This window comes from Babylonia areolata, chromosome 34 (genome assembly GCF_041734735.1).
Source record: "Babylonia areolata isolate BAREFJ2019XMU chromosome 34, ASM4173473v1, whole genome shotgun sequence".
NCBI lineage: Eukaryota > Metazoa > Mollusca > Gastropoda > Neogastropoda > Buccinidae > Babylonia > Babylonia areolata.
This window is the reverse complement of record NC_134909.1, coordinates 21,360,150-21,382,649: the sequence shown is the minus strand read 5'-3', so window position 1 is coordinate 21,382,649 and position 22,500 is coordinate 21,360,150. Positions and strand designations below refer to the sequence as shown.

At 43.6% G+C, this 22,500-nt stretch overlaps 2 protein-coding genes across 6 annotated transcripts in view; both read right to left on the bottom strand.

The window, feature by feature from the left end:
- LOC143277324 (uncharacterized) overlaps positions 1 to 2,939 on the bottom strand; it is a 67,745-nt gene extending 64,806 nt beyond the window's left edge. For 2 of the 3 annotated variants that reach the window (XM_076582102.1, XM_076582104.1), the window contains exon 1: positions 2,734 to 2,939. In XM_076582102.1, the coding sequence (XP_076438217.1) occupies positions 2,734 to 2,800 (67 nt within the window). In that variant the 5' untranslated portion in view covers positions 2,801 to 2,939. The remainder of the gene's footprint in view (positions 1 to 2,733) is intronic. The other variant, XM_076582103.1, reaches the window with a different exon arrangement.
- Positions 2,940 to 11,908: 8,969 nt separating this feature from the next.
- The window catches only part of LOC143277329 (uncharacterized), a 14,433-nt gene continuing 3,841 nt past the window's right edge, over positions 11,909 to 22,500 (bottom strand). Inside the window, exons 5-16 of one of the 3 annotated variants that reach the window (XR_013053734.1) lie at positions 21,733 to 22,026; positions 19,263 to 19,538; positions 18,380 to 18,661; positions 17,722 to 18,012; positions 16,760 to 17,044; positions 16,156 to 16,452; positions 15,569 to 15,913; positions 15,267 to 15,416; positions 14,430 to 14,527; positions 13,920 to 14,030; positions 13,466 to 13,576; positions 11,909 to 11,936 (exon numbers count right to left, since the gene is read on the bottom strand). Coding sequence is in view for 1 of the 3 variants with exons in the window: in XM_076582115.1 (XP_076438230.1) it covers positions 14,460 to 14,527; positions 15,267 to 15,416; positions 15,569 to 15,913; positions 16,156 to 16,452; positions 16,760 to 17,044; positions 17,722 to 18,012; positions 18,380 to 18,661; positions 19,263 to 19,538; positions 21,733 to 22,026 (2,288 nt within the window). In the remaining 2 variants the exon portion in view is untranslated. Of the gene's footprint in view, positions 11,937 to 13,465; positions 13,577 to 13,919; positions 14,031 to 14,429; positions 14,528 to 15,266; positions 15,417 to 15,568; positions 15,914 to 16,155; positions 16,453 to 16,759; positions 17,045 to 17,721; positions 18,013 to 18,379; positions 18,662 to 19,262; positions 19,539 to 21,732; positions 22,027 to 22,500 lie in introns of those variants that run through there. The other 2 variants (XR_013053735.1, XM_076582115.1) reach the window with 2 other exon arrangements.

The following is a 22,500-nucleotide window of genomic DNA, read 5'->3' as shown; positions in this document are numbered from 1 at the left end:
TATAGAAAAAATGGTATGGAATGCTGAACATAGTCAAGAATTTTACGGAAAATTATGTGAAGTAGATTGTCATCATAAACTGCATATAGCTCTTGAACTGATTGATATTAATGTTAATGAAGCCTTGGACTTGTTTAATGATTGTATCCGTGAGTGTGCGGCATGCATGAAGAAACGTATTAGGGTAGATAACAGTAAGCATCATGAAGGTTGGTTCGATGAGGAATGTAGGTATACCAGACAAAATGTACGTAGATTATTGAGAAAATACCATAGAATGTTAGATAAAGATGATAATAATGAGTATGTGAAAGCTAGGAGAGAATACAAATATATTTTAGATAGGAAGAAAAAAAACAGTTAAATATAAAAAAAATATGTTGGATAAGTTGATTACCTCTATTAATGACTAAAAACGGTTTTGGGAATGTGTGCATAAAATATCATTTAAAACGAAACAACCTAAAAATGTATTATCTGTAGATGACTGGTTTGAACACTTTAGAACTTTATTAGATAAAGATATACCACATGATAACTCTGATTATGTCTCTTTAGATATGGAAACTGAAGCCATGAACCGTCCGATCTCTCGGGAAGAGGTTTTGTTTGCCCTTAGAAAAATAAAAAGTAGAAAAGCAGCAGGTCCTGATGGTATTATTGGAGAACTTTTAAAAAGTCCATGTGAAATGATTGTAGACCTTTTTGTGAAATTTTTTAATGTTTTATTTGATAAAAGTATCTTTCCTGAACGGTGGTGTAAATCTATTAATCATCCACTTTATAAAAAAGGCAATGTAAATAACACCAATAATTATAGAGGCATTTCACTCTCTGATATTTGTAGTAAAGTAGAAAGCACTATTGTTAACCAAAGGCTTCAGGAATATGTAGAATATAACTACATAACTGGAGAACATCAAGCTGGGTTCAAAGGCGGTTACTCAACAACTGACCATGTGTTTACTCTTTTTGCTCAAATACAGAAACAATTTTCATGTAATCGTAAACTTTATGTAGCGTTCATTGATTTTGAAAAGGCATTTGACGCAATCGAAATTTGTTATGGCCCATTCTTATAAAAAATGGAGTTAGTGGAAAACTATTCAATTGTATTAACAGTATGTATAGTGTTGTTAAAACAAGAATTAGATGTGGTAACAAGCTTACTAATTATATATATTGTACAAGAGGTGTCAAACAGGGAGATGTATGTAGTCCTATTTTGTTTTCATTATTTATAAACGAATTAGCGGTAGAGATAGGTAAGGGTAGGCATGGTGCTAGATTCACAACTGATCCAACGGAATTGTTTATTTTACTACTCGCCGATGATATAGTTTTGCTCTCTGAGACAGTCGTTGGTCTCCAGATACAATTGAATAATTTGAAAATTTCAGCTTATCAGTTACAGTTACGGGTTAATATGGATAGGAGTAATATTGTTGTTTTCAGAAAAGGGGGTTATTTGGCAGCGAGGGAAAGGTGGGTTTATGATGGCATTGTAATGCCAGTGGTTAATGTGTATAAATATCTCGGAATATTTTTCTCTACGCGTTTGAGTTTTGTAGCTGCATGTAAGGATTTAGCTAGCAGAGCAAAGAATGCATTATTACATATTATGAAGAAACTGTGTTTGCTGAATAATAACTCTCTTGACCTCTTTTTGAAAATATTTGATATCCAGATACAACCTATTGTATTATACGGTTCAGAAATATGGGGATTAGATAGAAAAGCTGGTATGCATTGTGAATCTGTTCATTTATTTGGTCTTAAAAAGTTTCTAGGGGTTGAAATGAGAACACCTAATGACTTAGTGTATGGAGAAACTGATAGGTACCCAATTTATATTAACTCTGCCATTAGATGCATTCGTTATTGGTTGAAATGATTAAAAATGAGTAATAATCGACTGCCTAGGAAATCTTATATTATGCTAAATGATTTAGATTCCAGAGGGAAAAGAAATTGGGTATCGAAAATTCGAGTGTGTTTATGTGAAATTGGGGTTGGGTATGCTTGGGAATTTCAAGGGGATGGTGATGAAACTAGATTTGTACAAATTGTTCGACAACGATTGATAGACTGTAGGTGGCAGGGGTGGGAAAGCCATATCCAATCAAGCGACAGGTTTGACATGTATCGAGTTTATGTTTCAGATCACATAGTGAAGCGATACCTTTTGATTGATTTGAACAGACACCTACGACTTATTCTAACTAGATTCAGATTTGGTATCTCTGAATTAAACATACATAGATATCGTTATAAATCCATTTATCATCCTGGTTTAATGTGTCCTTTGTGTGGGGAACCCAGGGAGGATGAAGTCCATTTTGTTTTGAAATGTCCTGTCCTTAATGACCTACGAATCCAGCTCATTCCTAAAAAAATATTATGTATATCCATGTACGTTTCGACTGTGTTTACTGATGTCATCGGTGGATGAAAATACTATACGTAGTTTCGCTTTGTTTCTCTCTAAAGCATTTCATTTAAGAGAGACACTTACATCCTAGTTTTATTGGAGCTTGTTATGGAATATGCTGCACTGTTTGCATTAACAATTACAATGACACATACAATACAAAATTTTGTTGTTGTCCCCTGTTCATATGGAGCTATGGCCTTGACTGAATAAACCATCTTGAATCTTGAATCTCTCTCTATCTCTCTCTCTCATCAGTAATTTACATGACTCTACTACTGAAATGAGACCGCAAAACGTACCACTGGTCAGGTGAAAAACACAGCAGAAGAAAACACAGGATGACCACGAGAACCACAGACACCACATGATACTGCTGTACACTGCAACTGGATCACCACTTCCTCACTGCTGGCAGACACACACTGACAGTGAACAGCAGAGAAAAACCAGCCAGCAGGTATTACTGTGTCCTCCCTGCTAAAGAACAGTCAACACACATACTGCCAGATCAGGTGAGCTGAACTGCAGTGTGCAACCAGGAAGTGTATGAACCACAAACCTTCACAGTGAAAGCAATAGAAAAGCTTCCAGTGTATGCAGTGTGTTTGTGACGCGGGCGGGTGTTCGGGTTTGTGTGTGTGGGTGTGTGTGTGTGTGTGTGTGTACTGGGTAAGCACATTTGTGTGTGCACATGTGTTTGTGTGTCTGTGTTTGTGCATTTGTGTATGCGTGTGTGTGTGTGTGTGTGTGTGTGTGTGTGTATGTGTAGGTGCATTTTTGCGTGCATGTGAGTGCATTGGTTTTGGTGTGTCGGTTTATTTATCAGTCTGTTTGTCTTCTAGTCTCGTCATTCTTTTATACTGTAAATGCCCGCTGTCAAGTGAACGCCCCCCCCCCCCCCGCCCCCCGCCCCACTCCTCCCCCCTCCGCCCCCACCCCTATTTTGGTTAATGAATACACATAGCAAAAAAATTTATAAACGCCCCTTCCCCCACACCAACCCCCATTTTGGTTTGAAGACTCTGCATGTCGTAGAATATCTTGTAAATGCCCTCCCCTGCCCCCGCCTATAAAAAAGAAAGAGTAATGCTCATCTGTTTGCAATTTGGATTGTGTTGCTTTACAAATCAGAGCATTGTTTGATGTAGGGATGAAAACAGGATGCCTATGTGCGATGTTAATGCATCAATGAAAACCGTGAGAACGTGATGTTACTCTATTATGCAGTTGTTTTACAGTAGCTATACATCGTTTTGTTTTCATTTAAAGTGCCCACTCATTTTTTGTGTGTTTGAGAGAGAGAGAGAGACAGAGACAGAGGGACATGGACACACACAGAGAAAGAGACAGTGTGTGAGGGGGAGGGGTAAGGGGTGAGGGGGACAAACATAAAGAAAAGAAAGAGTAATCAATGAATGAAGAAGACAGAGACAAAGAAGACCTTAAACTGCTTGATACAGAAACACGTCCATTATGCATGTGAACAATTTCCTACTGACATGACCAGAGACTTTTCATTCACACAGCAAACTCCCAGCCAGTACTGAATGGTGAAACTGAGAAAGGGAATGGCCTCCCACAAAGGGTAAAGTACCACGTAAACACCCGTACCCAATTTTAGGGTGAAAGCTGTGCAGGGAAGGGGCGGGCGTTTATAAGCTAGTTTACAGTAATTCAATATAATACAGCATGCACCACCCTGCCATTCACCCAGTGACACAACGTACCCCACCTTTATCACACCCCACCCGCCTTCTGTTCAACTCTCCTCGCCGTCTGTCGAGTGTAAACAGAGTGAAGGCCCGCAAAGTGAAGGTCGACTTGAATGCGTGTTTGTTTGTGTGTGTCTGGCTACAAGTTGATTGTTGTGTATTTGAAGCACTCACATATCACACTCTGTCTCTCTGTCTCTGTCTCAGTCACCATCCCTGTCAGTGTGTCTGTCTCTGTCTCTCCATGTGTCACATTCTTTTTGCCTCTCAGGATTTGTCTCATTCTGTCTGAATTGTCTGTCTCTTCTCTCTGTCTCTGTCTCTGTGTCTGTCTGTCTGTCTGTCTGTCTGTCTGTCTGTCTCTGTCTCTGTGTCTGTCTCTCTCTCTCTGTGATTCTGTTTGTGGTCGATGGACTATCCCCCCGCCCTCCTTACCTTCCTTTTTTAAACGTTTTTTGTCTTTTTTATTATTATTTTTTTTAATAGTACTTAATTCTTTTATTTCTCTTTTTCTTGTACTTGTTAATTGCGAATTTGTCCGTGTTTTTTTGTTTTCTTGTGTTTGTGTGTGTGTGTGTGTGTGTGTGTGTGTGTGTGTGTGTGTGTTTTCTTCTTTTTTCTCTCTTTGTCCAGGGCTGGGTGGAAAAAAGCATGTGTACTTGCTTATCTCATTACCCTGGTGAAATAAAATTTCGTTTCGTTTCGTTTCGTGTCTCCGTCTCTCTCTCTCTCTCTCTCTCTCTCTCTCTCTCTCTCTCTCTGATTATCCCTTTTTTCCTTGTCTGCATTTTCCTTTCATTTCTCCAGTAATCTGTCTCTCTCTTTCTCTATTTCTCTTTGTCACTCAGTATCTCTGTCTTTGTATGGCTCTCACGGCTATCTCAATTTCTCTCTCACTGACTCCCTGTGTCTGTCTGCCTCTGTCTGTCTCTCTGTCTCTCTGTCTCTGTCTCTGTCTGTCTCTCTCTGTCTCTCTTTTTCTGTCTCTCTCTCTCTGGTGGATTACCTTTCACAACTAAATGTATGCAATCCAGGAAGTTACACATCAACCACAACAGTTCACATTCACAAAGGGACGATGCGCTTTTCAGCTTTAGATTTGACGGTGATTTACAGAAGCCAACCCGTTCCACTTGAGTCGTGAACGAGACTTTGGACACGAACAAATGATCTTTAGAATCCGTTTGTTTGTAGGTCTGTGTGCGTGTGTGTGTGTGTGTGTGTGTGTGTGTGTGTGTGTGTGTGTGCGCGCGAGGGCGTGTATGTGTGTGTGTGTATGTGTGTGTGTGTGTTCGCGCGCGCACTCTCACGCGCGCACACACAGGTAGACAATGACAGACAGACACAGACAGACAGAGAACAAGTGAAAAAGAATATGTGTGCATGTGCGTGCGTGTGCGTGTGCATATATGTGTGTGTGTGTGTGTGTGTGTGTCTGTGTGTCTGTGTGTCTGTGTGTCTGTGTGTGCTTGTGTGTGCAAGGGTTATTCATTATGATATAGCTGATAATAGATTTTGCTGTGATTGTGCAAGCTTTTTTAAACCTTTTTTTTCCTATTTATTTTCTAGTCAAGGAGAGAGTAGGACCTAGTTCCGCTGTCATAAAACCCACACCTTGTTGTTCACTTGTGAGGCGGAGAGAGAGGAGGCAGTGGTTCATCTCTCTGATCTCAGGTTCACCTCCATGTTGTCCATTCCCTGTGTGACCAGGACAGACCTGCACCGTTCAGCTTCCTCCCACTGTTGTGACGTGCTGTCCTGTGCGGCACGGTTTACAGCCTGCGTCCTTCAGCCCTCACTCTCTGTCCCCTTTAGCAACGTGGACACTGTGAGCACAGAACTGACCTGGGTGGGGGTGTGGAAAGACAGCTCTCCTCTCACACTGGACTGGAGAGAGGGGTGTGGAAAGACAGCTCTCCTCTCACACTGGACTGGAGAGGAGAGGAGGGGAGGGGGGGGGCGTGTTGTGAGATGAGATGTTTTGTTCAGCTGCGTGTTTCATGTTTACACAAACTGGATCCTTTCACCACACACAAAAGACTCTATATGAAGGAAGGAAGGAATTTTTGTTTAATGTCCCGTCACACATATCGGTGATTGAAGACATTTTGTAAAAGTATTTATGAATACATCTGAGTATTATCTGTTAGAAGGGGTGGGAGATGTGGATGAATGGAGGGTTTGGGGAAACTGGGCAAATGAGGGTAAAAATGTGGGTGAAATTTGAAAGAAAAACAAAACAAAGAAACAAACAAAAAAAACCCTCTAAATACAGTTACAGGAAATTACTTAAAGGACTTCGAAAAAGAGAAGTCGTTAAACTGACAAGCGAAACAACTGATAATGAATGCAAAAAATCAAAAACATCAACGTTCTCAGTCACTTGTGAAGACACACTTTCGTGTACAAAAGGCTTCATCAAGCTACAGTGAAAAATTATATGCTCAATTGTCAGGTTATTAAAGCATATACACTTGACATTAGAACAATACTTGGTCCGTAATGAATTTGATAATAGTCTGAGAGCTAAGCTCAGAATTGGTCTCCGAATCGGACCAAAGTCTGAGAGAGTCAACTGACGAGGTTTTAGACTTGAATTCAAGCACCTATAAAAGTCTCTTTCTAGTATATTGCTTATTTCCTTGTATGACAATGGGCAATATACTTTTATACTATCTATATGAGCTGCTGAAGCCAATGTTTGTTTTGACAGACTTGAATAAACCACAGGACATGTATGTTGAACCTGATACACCTGTGAACGTCTTCTCTTGCATACGAATTTGATAATGTGTGTGCATGTACAAACGCAGGCTTGTATGTGTGTGTGTGTTGGGGGAGCGGGAGAGGCGGGTGTAGGAGGGGTTGTGCATATATCCATGCTTTAGAAACCATACTTTCCAGCAAAATGCTTGTCCCTTGAAACCTAAACTGGTGACATTAAAAGAATATGCAAACTGTGTCCTTGGAAATGAAATATGATTGTAAAGTTATGATTCATCCCCACGTTGTTATTGGAGTGGCGATGCGTTCTAGTCAACTGTGTGTCGACCCGAAACATGTGATACAGCCCAGACAGTGCATTGCTCTTTTCTTTGTCTATTTCTTCAGTGTTTCATCTTTTCACTATTTGTCGATTTAGAAACATTGTGTTTATGTTTCGGTATCCCGTTCACACTGTCACAGTGTGTGTGTGAGTCCTACACCAGTGTACTGTTCACACTGTCACAGTGTGTGGGTGAGTCCTACACCAGTGTACTGTTCACACTGTCACAGTGTGTGGGTGAGTCCTACACCAGTGTACTGTTCACACTGTCACAGTGTGTGTGTGTGTCCTACACCAGTGTACTGTTCACACTGTCACAGTGTGGGTGAGTCCTACACCAGTGTACTGTTCACACTGTCACAGTGTGTGGGTGAGTCCTACACCAGTGTACTGTTCACACTGTCACAGTATGTGGGTGAGTCCTACACCAGTGTACTGTTCACACTGTCACAGTGTGGGTGAGTCCTACACCAGTGTACTGTTCACACTGTCACAGTGTGTGGGTGAGTCCTACACCAGTGTACTGTTCACACTGTCACAGTGTGTGGGTGAGTCCTACACCAGTGTACTGTTCACACTGTCACAGTATGTGGGTGAGTCCTACACCAGTGTACTGTTCACACTGTCACAGTGTGGGTGAGTCCTACACCAGTGTACTGTTCACACTGTCACAGTGTGGGTGAGTCCTACACCAGTGTACTGTTCACACTGTCACAGTGTGGGTGAGTCCTACACCAGTGTATTGTTCACACTGTCACAGTGTGTGGGTGAGTCCTACACCAGTGTACTGTTCACACTGTCACAGTGTGTGGGTGAGTCCTACACCAGTGTACTGTTCGCACTGTCACAGTGTGTGTGTGAGTCCTACACCAGTGTACTGTTCACACTGTCACAGTGTGTGGGAGAGTCCTACACCAGTGTACTGTTCACACTGTCACAGTGTGTGGGTGAGTCCTACACCAGTGTACTGTTCACACTATCACAGTGTGTGGGTGAGTCCTACACCAGTGTACTGTTCACACTGTCACAGTGTGTGGGTGAGTCCTACACCAGTGTACTGTTCACACTGTCACAGTGTGTGGGTGAGTCCTACACCAGTGTACTGTTCACACTGTCACAGTGTGTGGGTGAGTCCTACACCAGTGTACTGTTCACACTGTCACAGTGTGTGGGAGAGTCCTACACCAGTGTACTGTTCACACTGTCACAGTGTGTGGGTGAGTCCTACACCAGTGTACTGTTCACACTGTCACAGTGTGTGGGTGAGTCCTACACCAGTGTACTGTTCACACTGTCACAGTGTGTGGGAGAGTCCTACACCAGTGTACTGTTCACACTGTCACAGTGTGTGGGTGAGTCCTATACCAGTGTACTGTTCACACTGTCACAGTGTGTGTGTGAGTCCTACACCAGTGTACTGTTCACACTGTCACAGTGTGTGGGAGAGTCCTACACCAGTGTACTGTTCACACTGTCACAGTGTGTGTGTGAGTCCTACACCAGTGTACTGTTCACACTGTCACAGTGTGTGGGAGAGTCCTACACCAGTGTACTGTTCACACTGTCACAGTGTGTGGGTGAGTCCTACACCAGTGTACTGTTCACACTATCACAGTGTGTGGGTGAGTCCTACACCAGTGTACTGTTCACACTGTCACAGTGTGTGGGTGAGTCCTACACCAGTGTACTGTTCACACTGTCACAGTGTGTGGGTGAGTCCTACACCAGTGTACTGTTCACACTGTCACAGTGTGTGGGTGAGTCCTACACCAGTGTACTGTTCACACTGTCACAGTGTGTGGGAGAGTCCTACACCAGTGTACTGTTCACACTGTCACAGTGTGTGGGTGAGTCCTACACCAGTGTACTGTTCACACTGTCACAGTGTGTGGGTGAGTCCTACACCAGTGTACTGTTCACACTGTCACAGTGTGTGGGTGAGTCCTACACCAGTGTACTGTTCACACTGTCACAGTGTGTGGGTGAGTCCTACACCAGTGTACTGTTCACACTGTCACAGTGTGTTGGTGAGTCCTACACCAGTGTGCTGTTCACACTGTCACAGTGTGTGGGTGAGTCCTACACCAGTGTACTGTTCACACTGTCACAGTATGTGGGTGAGTCCTACACCAGTGTACTGTTCACACTGTCACAGTGTGTGGGTGAGTCCTACACCAGTGTACTGTTCACACTATCACAGTGTGTGGGTGAGTCCTACACCAGTGTACTGTTCACACTGTCACAGTGTGTGGGTGAGTCCTACACCAGTGTACTGTTCACACTGTCACAGTGTGTGGGTGAGTCCTACACCAGTGTACTGTTCACACTGTCACAGTGTGTGGGTGAGTCCTACACCAGTGTACTGTTCACACTGTCACAGTGTGTGGGTGAGTCCTACACCAGTGTACTGTCCACACTGTCACAGTGTGTGGGTGAGTCCTACACCAGTGTACTGTTCACACTGTCACAGTGTGTGGGTGAGTCCTACACCAGTGTACTGTTCACACTGTCACAGTGTGTGGGTGAGTCCTACACCAGTGTACTGTTCACACTGTCACAGTGTGTGGGTGAGTCCTACACCAGTGTACTGTTCACACTGTCACAGTATGTGGGTGAGTCCTACACCAGTGTACTGTTCACACTGTCACAGTGTGTGGGAGAGTCCTACACCACCACACCAGTGTGCCAGAGAAAGGCCATGCTGCCCGCAGTGAACACCTGTCGTGCTGTGTTCACAGCACTGCGTTCTGCACTGTTCTCCACTGTGAGAGCTGTGGTCACACGTTTCTGATCGGGGAAGCTGCTGTGGAATGCTCATGATCAGTCTGTCATCACTACTTCGTTACGATTTGCGAATGGCAAGGGACCCTTTCTCTCTTTTTCACGTCTGTGATTATTACTGTCATGTGATTAGGCAGGGAGGCAGGCAGAGAGAGACAGACAGACAGAGACTCTCAGACTCAGACTGTTTTAGTTAATTCTTCTTCTTCTTCTTCCATTGATGCTCAGAGGTCATAACTATGACTATTACTAGCATTTTATGCGTGCTGGGTATTTTCGTGTCTCCATAACCCACTGAACGCTGACATGGGTTACAGGATCGTTAACGTGTGTATTTGATCTTCTGCGTGCATATACACACGAAGGGGGTTCAGGCACTAGCACTAGCGATAAGAATATTTGTTTATTGAAGGAAGTGGAATGAATATCTATGCTTCTTTACATCCAGCCCTCATGGACAGACGGAAGAAATGAATTTATCACAATCAGAGATATGGATAAGACAATAAAAAGGGTACGTTCACACATATACATAACATGTACATGTAGGCCTACACATTCATTTATTCATAATAAGGAAGTGGAACATATTCATGCATACATGCATACATACATGCACACACATACATACATATGTGCACTTATTTGAATAATAGATACACATACAGACACACACAGACAGTCAGACACCCCACCCCACTCTGTAATACTTAGCAAAAATAGATTTAATCTTAGTACCATTGAGTTTTTGACAACAGAGAAAAAAGTGTACATCATCTTCTTTTGATGTCCTGCACAATGGGTAGAACAGATCACTGTCATTGCATGATTTATTTCTTAAACGTGCACGTTATTGTCGAAAATGCGAAATCGAAATCATATTATTGCATATTTCAACTGTTGATGCATGTTCATTTGCAAATAATATTCAAGATCATGAGTAACACAAAACATATCAAATTGTTCACATCTGCCACCTAAAATCATACGAATGTTGACGAAAGATAATTATACACTGAATTGTATCGACAACATTTTGTATATTTTTTCATCCTCATGCCACGATGAGCCAAATAACTTAGCATAAATCAATTTCATTTCCCTCACAATCATAGCATAAACAACATTTTGTCAACTCTTTCATTGCTAAGTCTAGATTGGTTAAAAGCAATGTCTGAGACAACAAATTTTTGTTTTATCAAAGCATATTTCTTATGTCTATGCATTACAACTTCAAAATATGATTCAATATGATTGACGAACTCAAACATCCTATTTTCACTGATTATGCTACAGTACACAAAGCTACACTATGTTCAGTGAATATGCTACAATTTTGAATATGGTTATGTCATCCGCAGTCAAAAATAATTTGTTTTATACAGTCTATCAACACAAATATTATATCAACACCATTACCATCCCAGACATGCAAATCCGTAAGAACACTGACATTTCCGTATCCTTGTAACCCAAGTCATGTTTCCACAATTGTTTGAATTATACATGGTCCTATAAGCCTTAACAGTCTATAGTTACCAACGTTTGTCTGGGTTGTTTTATTTCATATGTATGCATCACAGTCTCAGCAAAAATAAAAGAATAATATATAAAAGCTGTAGAACAATATCAACAATAACAGCAACAGCACCAAAAAAGCGAAATACATCTAAAGGCAAAATAGAAACACACCTCTGGTTGCACAGCACAAAAGACACGTGGGCGTATGTGTTATACGTACTTATGTCTACATTATATCAGAGCTTCAACCTCACGATTCAGACAAACTGCACACCACATGACTGGCGGTGGCAGATCAGTGGCTGTCATGTGTTTGCTGGAAACGGTGTGGTGTGGTCAGTCAGATGAAGTGTGATACAAGTAGATGGTGATCAGGGTTTGTGTGGTGGCTGGTTCACATACACAGCTCTGTCCTCTGCCCCACTGTTCTCATACACAGGACCTGGACAGTCAAACACAAATACCACTGTTCTCATACACAGGACCTGGACAGTCAAACACAAAGACCACTGTTCTCATACACAGGACCTGGACAGTCCAACACAAAGACCACTGTTCTCATACACAGTGCCTGGACAGTCAAACACAAAGACCACTGTTCTCATACACAGGACCTGGACAGTCAAACACAAAGACCAAAGGCTGATTGGGGATTTATGAGTGCCTATGTATCTCAGCAGTCTGCCACGTTTGATCAACATAATCCAGTTTCAATTCGAATGGGTAAGTGACTGAGCGAAATTAAACGCAACGAGTTACTTCCCTTGTTACACCCATTTTCATTTATCAGAGTATCTGCATGTTTACATTATCTTTTGTCTTGCGATTGGGAAATTGCATGTGAGGTGCATGTTACATTTGGAGCTGACATCCAGCAGACAGCTATACACTGTTTCACACGACTGGACCACTGCCTCAGAAATTTTATCTGATATATCTGGTGATGGTTTCTCCTCTCAGCAACACGTTCCCAAGACAAGGAAAGCACTGACTCAGCGTGCCTTTTCAGTTTGCTGCAAGCTGAAGACTTTAGCGAAACCTGATGCAGCACAAGGCCCTAACAAGACAAAGTTTCTGCCAGGTTCTTTAGAGACCATGAAGGACACTGACCAGAAGAACACACGACATGTTGGATGGATTCTGGTCACTGGCCAAGAAGACAGGTGGTATCCATCACACAGAAAGAGCAGAGCCAGCAACACCTGCTCTCTTGGACAGCCCCTGTCACACTGGTGTCCCCACTGCAGCTGACTCTTCAGGGAGTGGCCCCTCAGTCCTCTCCACACCCACACAGCCTTCACTGACAACTGACCCTTCAGGGAGTGGCCCTTCAGTCCTCTCCACACCCACACAGCCTTCACTGACAGCTGACTCTTCAGGGAGTGGCCCCTCAGTACTCTCCACACCCACACAGCCTTCACTGACAGCTGACTCTTCAGGGAGTGGCCCCTCAGTCCTCTCCACACCCACACAGCCTTCACTGACAGCTGACTCTTCAGGGAGTGGCCCCTCAGTACTCTCCACACCCACACAGCCTTCACTGACAGCTGACTCTTCAGGGAGTGGCCCCTCAGTCCTCTCCACACCCACACAGCCTTCACTGACAGCTGACTCTTCAGGGAGTGGCCCCTCAGTCCTCTCCACACCCACACAGCCTTCACTGACAGCTGTGGAGAAGGTGTGCCTGTCTTCACTCGTCACAGAGGAACAAGACAAGAAAAGACAAATCTAGTCACGTATAATTCATATCCCTGACTGACCTCATGGTGGCTGGATACAAACTCACAGCAGTCTCAAAGTTAACTGACTCCAGCACATTTAAAGACATTGCTCTGGTTCTAACACCTTGCAAGTATTCTGACAGTTGTGAATACAGTGGACATCAAATATATTATCAATTTCTGAGGATGAATTGAAGTAAGGGTTTCACTAAATACTTCAACACTGGAACAAAGAGAAGTGGTTTCATACCTCTTTCCACAGCAGCCCCAGTGTTACGGTAAGGTGAGATGTCAGAGTAGACAGATGGAACACCGATGTCACTGGTCCTCAGAGATGTGTACACTGAGGTGGGCTGGTGCTCTGAGGATGTCACACACACACACACACACACACACACACACACACACACACACACACACACACACACACACACACACACACACACATGCACGTTGCGCCTTAATTCAGGGAGAGAGAAATTCAGACACAAGGACCGATAGAGACGCACAGAGAGAGAACTAAAGAGACCCAGAAACAGAGACAGAGAGACAGACACAGAGAGGAACAGAGGAAGAGACAGACAGACAGACAGACGAGAGAGAAAGATAGAGAGAAAGAGACAGACAGACAGACAGAGGCACAAAGAGAGAGAGAGGCAAGGACAGAGAGAGAGGCTGACCCATAACAGCGTGCTGTCACATACCCTGATCCACAGCAGCTCCAGCATGAAGACACTGTGTGATGTCAGACATGTTGCACTGAACTCCAGTGTCACAGGTCTGGTGACACGTGTCAGCACCGCCAGGCTGTGTGTCTGTGGGATCCACACACACACACACACACACACACACACACACACACACACACACACACACACACGCACACACACACGCGCGCACTTAAAGTTTCAGGAGGTAGTGTTGTGATTGTTCAGTCAACTGTGTGGCAGCAATAGACTACTCACTTTAACATTCACGCATTTAAGGCACTTCAGGGACGAACATGAGGGATCTCTATCTCCGTCTTTTAGCGTCTGCACGCATGTGTGTGTGTGTGTGTGTGTGTGTGTGTGTGTGTGTGTGTGTGTGTGTGTGTATGTGTCTCTGTTTGTGTGTAAACGGGAAGTGCAGAGAGACATATTGGCAAAGACAGATAAGAGAGAGAGAGAGAGAGAGAGAGAGAGAGAGGGAAGAGAGACAGTACTTCCCCATACCTGTGACATGACGAGGTGAGCCATCCTCCCTCAGTTCATACACATCACACACAGAGCTGACAGGCTGTGGGTCATCTCTCTGATGTCTGTGTCCTGCTCTGTTCACACAACGTCACATCAACACAGTATGGTTTGCAGATTAAAAATGCATTGTTTGAACACACACACACACACACACACACACACACACACACACACACACACACACACACACACACACACACACACACACACACACACACACACACACACACACACACACACACACACACACACACACACAGTGTGTGACAGTGAAAAGACGCTAAACTATAGAACGAACATACACTGCATGGATAAGAAAACATGATATAAGGACACCAACTTTAAGACAGGTATAACGTACCTTTTGTTGCCCTGTTTTCCTGTAACGAACAGAGATTTTTTTAGTGTCTTTGTTTCACACACACACACACACACACACACACACACACACACACACACACACACACACACACACACACACACACACACACACAGGAGGCTGAAGAAGGTAAACTGCATTGGAAAACCACCAGATATCAGAAATTGCGTCATATGTTGCTCTTACCTGTCCCTCCTCATGCAAACTATAAGTAATTGAACCACAAATTATGAAAAAAATACATTTTAACACACACACACACACACACACACACACACACACACACACACACACACACACACACTCATACATGCAAAGAGACAGAGGCAGATTCATATCAAAGCACAAGCAATGTAATGATAAATAGGAATGATAAATTACTTTCTTTTATCTGTGACTGAACAACTAGCACATACAATCCCATGCACGCTCACCCGTCGTTCCAGAACAAGGTAACACCCCATGTCGACGCCACATCCAGATAACCAGGACAGAAATGATGATGATGAACACTGCTGCAGTCACACCAAATGTTATCCCTATAGCCAGGCTGCTTGGTGTGGACTGGGAAAGGTCTGTCACTGCTGTGGACAATAGGACAACTGATTTCACCTTGTTGCAATCTTCTGGATTTGATGTACCTTATGTAAATGCATTTATCTTACCACTGTAATTTCAAACATGGCTTCCATCAGCAAAAGCGAAGCCAACAACTGAGGACAACTTGAAGACCTACCTGTTCCACCGACGTCCAGCTCAAACAGGAAAACGAAGGGTTGTCCAACCCCATTCCCCAGAGTCACACTGTAGAATCCTTTGTCTTTCCGAGTTGCGCTTCTGATGGTCAGTTTACACGTGGTCCTGTACAGGCGACTGGGGTCTGTGGCAGTGCACTGCACTTTGTACAGAGTGTCACGTGCTGGACGATTCACAGTGGAGTTAGACAGAGGACCAAGGTAATTCAGTGTTGCATTCTTAACAGCTGGGTACATGGTGAGTGGAAACTCTGCGCTGACAGATCCACCTTTGTACTTTAGAAATGTAGGGATCTCTGGGGATCCCTCTTGTTGTCGAGGTGAACCTGTAACACACACACACACACACACACACACACACACACGGAGTGCTGCTGCTGCTCTCTGTGAATATTGTTGCTGTGCACATCATATCAGTATTGTTTGATGTACATGCCATCAGTATTTGGGAGAAAGAGAGAGTGAGTCAGACAGAGACAGAGACAAACAGACAGACAAACAGACGGACAGACGGACCGACAGACGGACTGAGCGAGTCAGAGAGAGACACAAAGACAGTGAGACTCACAGTTCACAAACACCATCAGGTGAGCTGCATCTTGTTGGCCTTCCCCATTGTCAACATCACAGCGGTACTGTCCTGTGGCATCACACGTGGCTCCATCCTTCATGTAGGTCAAGGTCGCTTCTTCCACTGCAGACACCTGCCCTTGTGGTGCAGAATTCAGTGTCATACCCTCCTTGACAATGGACATGGCGGCTGTCGGTCTGCCAACAGCTGTACAGGTCAAGGTCACGGGATCACCTTCACTGACAGTGACGTTGTTGGCGTTGTTCACAGTGAACTGACTGACTTCAGCAGCATCTGTACAGGTTAGGTGCTGAATGTCACACATGGTAGTGGTGTCTGTATAATGTTCTGTGCGTGTATTTGAATAGCAATGCACACACACACACACACACACACACACACACACACACACACACACACACACACACACACACACACACGTCTGTGTGTGCATACACCGTTACACATAAAACAATGTGGAAGCATGCACGTAAATTTCTATGGAAACGTGAGGTAGAAAATGTGAAAAAAAAGGAATCCCAAAGTTACAATTAATTCTGTTGAAGGTTACAAACTATGTATACATATCAACCCAACTCACAGGTGGTCAGCACCGTCAGTGTGATGTTGCTTCTCAGAGGCAGACGGTCATCAGAACTGACTGTGGTTGTTGTGGCGTCACACACATGTGTCAGTGGCAGGGAACGATCAGCTGTGAAGTCAAGACTGGAACCTGAGCCCCGTTGCCAGGCAACGGTCGCTGGGGAAGGGTTACTGTCAGCAGAACAACTGACGTGAACTCGCTGTCCTTCCTTCACTTGACAGGTGTCAGGTGACGTCATCGTGCAGGTGTTGGAAGGAAGGGGTGTGATGGTCTGTGAGATGTCTGTGAGAGGAGGAGAAAGTAAAGTGAAAGAAAAAGAAAAAAAAGAAATAGCATTTGTACATAACAGTTTACCCTTTTCTGTCTCTCTCTCTCTCTCTCTCTCTCTCTCTCTCTCTCTCTCTCTCTCTCTCTCTCTCTCTTTCTCTCACACACTGTCTGTCTGTCTGTCTGTCTCTCTCTCACTGTCTGTCTATCTGTTTCTCTCTCTCTCTCTCTCTCTCTCTCTCTCTCTCTCTGTGTGTCTGTGTCTGTGTCTGTGTGTGCGTGTGCGTGTGTGTGTTCTAAAAGACTTTCTTTTCTGTACAATCACCACAGGATGACACACATTTTTACTTTCATTGATGCCAAACACACATTCCCGTTCAAACAACCTATGTCCATGCGTTAACGTATTGTTAAATAGCATTAAAACAAATCCATTCTTACAGTCTGTGCAAAAGCATCGTATGTTACAGGACCAATGTGATCCAATAAACATGCTTGCTCGACCATTAATAAATTAGAGACAGTATCCCCATTTTAAAACAGAAAATACAAATCATTTGCTCCAATCTTATTCGTTGTCACCGTGTGGCATAACTTGGGCAGTGCACATTTTATGTGAACAAATTACAGGAAAAAGAAAACAAACATCAAGCAAACAAACAAACAAACAGACAATCCACACTGTGACTTACAGTAGACCTGTAGGGTCCTGTCCTGTGTGACTGGAGTGTTACTGTACACGGTAAAGGCGTTGTTAGCTTCACACACCACACGCCGTCCATTGTCTGCACTGGTCAGCACTGGCAGGGTCACACTGACCTCACGTTGACCTGGGCTGCCTGTCTGACCTTCAAAGGTCAAGGCTGCTGGTGGATTTCCAGAGTCAGCTCCACTGGGTAAGGTGCAGTACAAGGTAGGGGATTCCCCTTCCAGGAACGGGTACTTCTGCTGCCTGTGGTCTATGGTTGGTGGCACTGGAGGATCTGTAAGACACCAGAAGGGTTTGCTCAGTCAGGCTTGTGCTTTTATTTCCTAAAATGTAATCACACACACACACACACACACACACACACACACACACACACACACACACACACACATGCACGCACACACGCATGCATGTACACACACACACACACACACACACACACACACACACACACACACACACACACACACACACACGCCACACGCACAAATTTATTCATTGGATTATGCATCTGTTTATTCATGTGTTATTTTTGTAAAATATTTTTTATTCAGTTATTTATCTATTCACCAGATAGCAAGGCATGGTTGTCCAATAAATATGGAACATTTTTAGTTACGAAAAGAAAACAAATCACTCACAGTACACCTGAAGAGTGACAGAATCTGTCAGTGTGTACCATGATGGATGCTTGTTTTTCCAGTTGGCGCTGCAAGTACAGATCCAGCCGTTATTGTCACGTGATGCTGTCACCTGGATGGTGCTGCTGACCCCGCTGACCTGACCTCCACTGTCACAGGTGAAGGTCACTGACGACACAGCAGGGTTCCCGCCATGCACTGTGCAGGTCATGGTCTGGGTGTTTCCTTCATAGAGACCTTGTCCACTGTAGCCAGTGATCACTGGTGCTGAGGAGGGTGGGTCTGTAATATCGAGAGAGATAACCATAGAAAGAGTGAGAGATAGGTGACAATGTTATCATAAATTTGTTCTTCAACAGATCTCTCCTTGTACATATAGTTATATGAGAAGAATTGTTCTTAAAGCACATGTAAATGCTGTGGCTAAAACTAAGGGTATAACTTATCACATATATTTTTCTTAAGTTCTTATAGTATGTTATCATCGAACCCTGTACCTTAACATCGGGAATACCAACAAATCAAAGATACCTTCAGGAAGGCAACAACAACAAGAACAACAACAATAACAACAATACTACTACTACTAATGATAATCATAATAACAATAATAATGATAGACATGTACACACACATAGATAAACTGAAAAGAATTGACAGATGATTATGACAATGGGCAATCAGCAATTTTCGCAAATAGCTTTGACTGAGCGTTATGAATGATTGAAACATGCAGGATTCTATTGTCCGTGCTGATGCTGATTAAAAATATGAATGGTTTATCCATACAGCCATTTCGCGCACGCACACACACACACACACACACACACACACACACAGCGTTTCCACATGAATGTACGACTGTAAATGCCAAATCACTCACAGTGAATCCTCAGTGTCCGTGTCTCAGACGTTTTCCCCACACTGGTGATGGGGTTGACAGCAGTGCAGGAAATGGTGTCACCATTATCTCCCTGTGTGGGGGTAAAGCTGCACGTGCTCTGTGTGATTCCAGCACATTGACTTCCGCTCCAGCTGTAGTTGGCACCAGGATTGACCCCCACAGCACTGCAGGTCAAGGTCAGTGGCTGGTTATTGCTCTGTGTGGGGTGAAGTTCATACACTGGTGGGTCGGACAGATCAGCACGGGTAGGACCATCTGTAGATAACACACACACACACACACACACACACACATCTTAGCATCATCCTTATCATGATGCTGTCGTACCCATCATCATTACCAGTACACAGGTTTCCATCATCATGGACAATACAACGCAAAAGGGAGAAAAGGCGAAATGTGCAATTTATTTCATGGACTGGTAAGTTATGAACAGGCAGGCAAACAGGCCAGTGAGGAAAACACCAATTGGTATATATGCATTTATCAAACTAAACATATATTATATGATATGACGTGTATTGTTTTCACCGACCTCAGTTAGATTGTGTTTCATCTTTCTCACATATGTACAATTGCTCTCTCTCTCTCTCTCTCTCTCTCTCTCTCTCTCTCTCTCTCTCTCTCTCTCTCTCTCTTCTATAACGTTTTGTTATCATGTGAACATTTTGATTTGATTTCTCTTTGCCCTGTGGGCTGGATGTAAAAAAGCATATACATGCTTATTCCACTTCCCTCATTAAAAAATATTCGTTCGTTCCTTCTCTCTCTCTCTCTCTTTGAGTAGTAGTAGCAGATTTTTGTTTGTTTTGTTTTGTTTTGATGGTGTTCTTTCTTTTTTGTTTTGTTGTTTAATCTCTCTCTCTCTCTCTCTCTCTCTCTCTCTCTCTCTCTCTCTCTCTCTGTCGTGCTTTTTATTTGAAATTCCTCTTGTTTGTACATCTCTTCTTCTTCTTCTTCTCCTTCTTCTTCATTTTCGTAATATTAGCAGTAGCAGTAGTGATGGTGGTGGTGGTAGTAGTAGTAACAGTTGTCTCTCTCTCTCTCGCTCGCTCACTCGCTCTCTCCGCTATCTGTGTGTGTGTGTGTGTGTGTGTGTGTGTGTGTGCGCGCGCGCGCGCATGAGCAATAACAAAGTCAATGCAGTTCTTTTATGGAAATAATGAATAATCATTATACCAGCCGTCGTGGCGAAGTGGTTAGCGTCGCGGACTGACGGCTGGGAGGACGTGGGTTCGAATCCCAGCGGAGGTGGGTTATTCAGCCCACAGCCAGCTCCTACCCAGAGGTGAGTATGCTGTGGGCTTAAATGGGGAGACTGGGACCACACAATCGAGTATCATCCACTTCACGGATGCGTCTTTGGGTGTGTTGCTCTAATTACCTGACCAACACTGCAAGTGTCTGTATCTCTCGGGCCTGGTTAACGCCGGGATATCGTTATGACAGGAAGCGTAGAGTACAACCTTGTCACGCAGTCCCAAACCAAAATGGACCTCCATAGCAACATCGTCATCGTCATCCTCATCCTCTTTTATCATCATCAATATAAACAAAACAGTCTCAAAGTCTTCCATGCCCTGCTCTCATGGTGACCTCAGTTTCGATAACCCTCCACTTCTGTGCTTGGGGTGAGTCCTGTCAATGTCTTCAGTGTCAGCAGATTCATGGGGGGCTGTTGTTTGAAGGACTTTGTGGCAGTCTCCACTCTGGGAGGGACGCTCACTCAGTCTGGCTCTGTGACTAAGCTATTATTGTCGTTAGTAGGGGGCTTAGTAGGTGGTGTCCTAAGTACGTTCAATCAGAACAGGCAGCACTGAACACCACCGAAGTGACTCAGCAGCAGTGCAGGGTCTCCTTTGGTGCGTGGCCTCCTGGCCTCGAGTCCCTGTGGACTGCCGACAATGGAACTGTGACAGACGAACCCGGGTGTGGTCGTATATGAGTGTATGGGGGAATCTAAATGAGTGGCGTGGGAGTAATGCTACTGAAATGGTGCAGACGATGGGGTAGCAAAAAAAAAATCCAAAAAAAACCATTATTTGTTTGTTATTAATTTTGTGGTTGTTTTCTTGGAGTGTTTTTTTCCTGCTTTATATTAAAAACAAAAGAAAGAAACAAAAATAAACAAACAAAAAAAAATCCTTTCCCACATTGTGGTAATATAATGTCAGCTTCTGCAGAACTAATCTAAATTGTTGTCCTCCCTAGCTCTTCCTTTTTCACTACTCTGTCACTTCAGTTGACCCACCACCTCTTCCTAAGTATCCCTTTCCCCCGTCTCCCATGCATATATGCACTCATAATTATAGTTTTTGTTTTCTGTCTGACATCACTAAAGAGTGAGAAGACGTTAAATTAAAGCAAGATGGAACACGCACGCATGCACGCATGCGAGCGCGCGCGCGCACACACACACACACACACACACACACACTGTACAACTCACAGGCCACATTCAGAGTGAAGGTGGTCTTCCTGTCCTCACTGTCAGAAGTCGCCCAGTCCAGCACACACCTGTACACAGCGTTGTTGTCTGCACTGCTGACGCTGCTCTCTTCAAACTGCACACTGCTGTTTCCATAGTTACCACTGACACGGTGTGTGTTGCCACGGTAGACACGGAGACGTCCTTGAGGCTGACCAAGGTCAGAGGCAGTACAATAACATTCCAGTGCCGTGTTTTCAGGGATGTAGCCGTTCTGAGTGGTGCAGGTGATTGTTGGATCATTGTTTGGCCGTGCTGCAATATCATGATGTTTTTGAATATATTGAATTTACAGTCCATGTTTTATACTGACATGATCAAAATCAACACCTCTTCACACCACAATGAAACCTACGCTCCTCCACCCCCTGTGAGAGAGAACAGAGAGAACTCGGTATTTCAAAGAAAACCAAACAAAACAAAAACAAAAAACCCGTTTGTTTACTCATTTCTTTAACTGCAGCAAAAAAACAAAAACAAAAAGAAAGAAAAAAAATATATATATTTCATATATATACACACACACACACACACACACACACACACACACACACACACACACACACATATATATATATATATATATATATATATATATATATATATATATATATATATATATATATATATACAGATGGACAGACAGACAGAGAGAGAGAGAGTTAATCATGAATTGAAAAGGTAAGGAGTGAATACAGCAGCTAGTAGAGCAGAAATACACAGATAAAG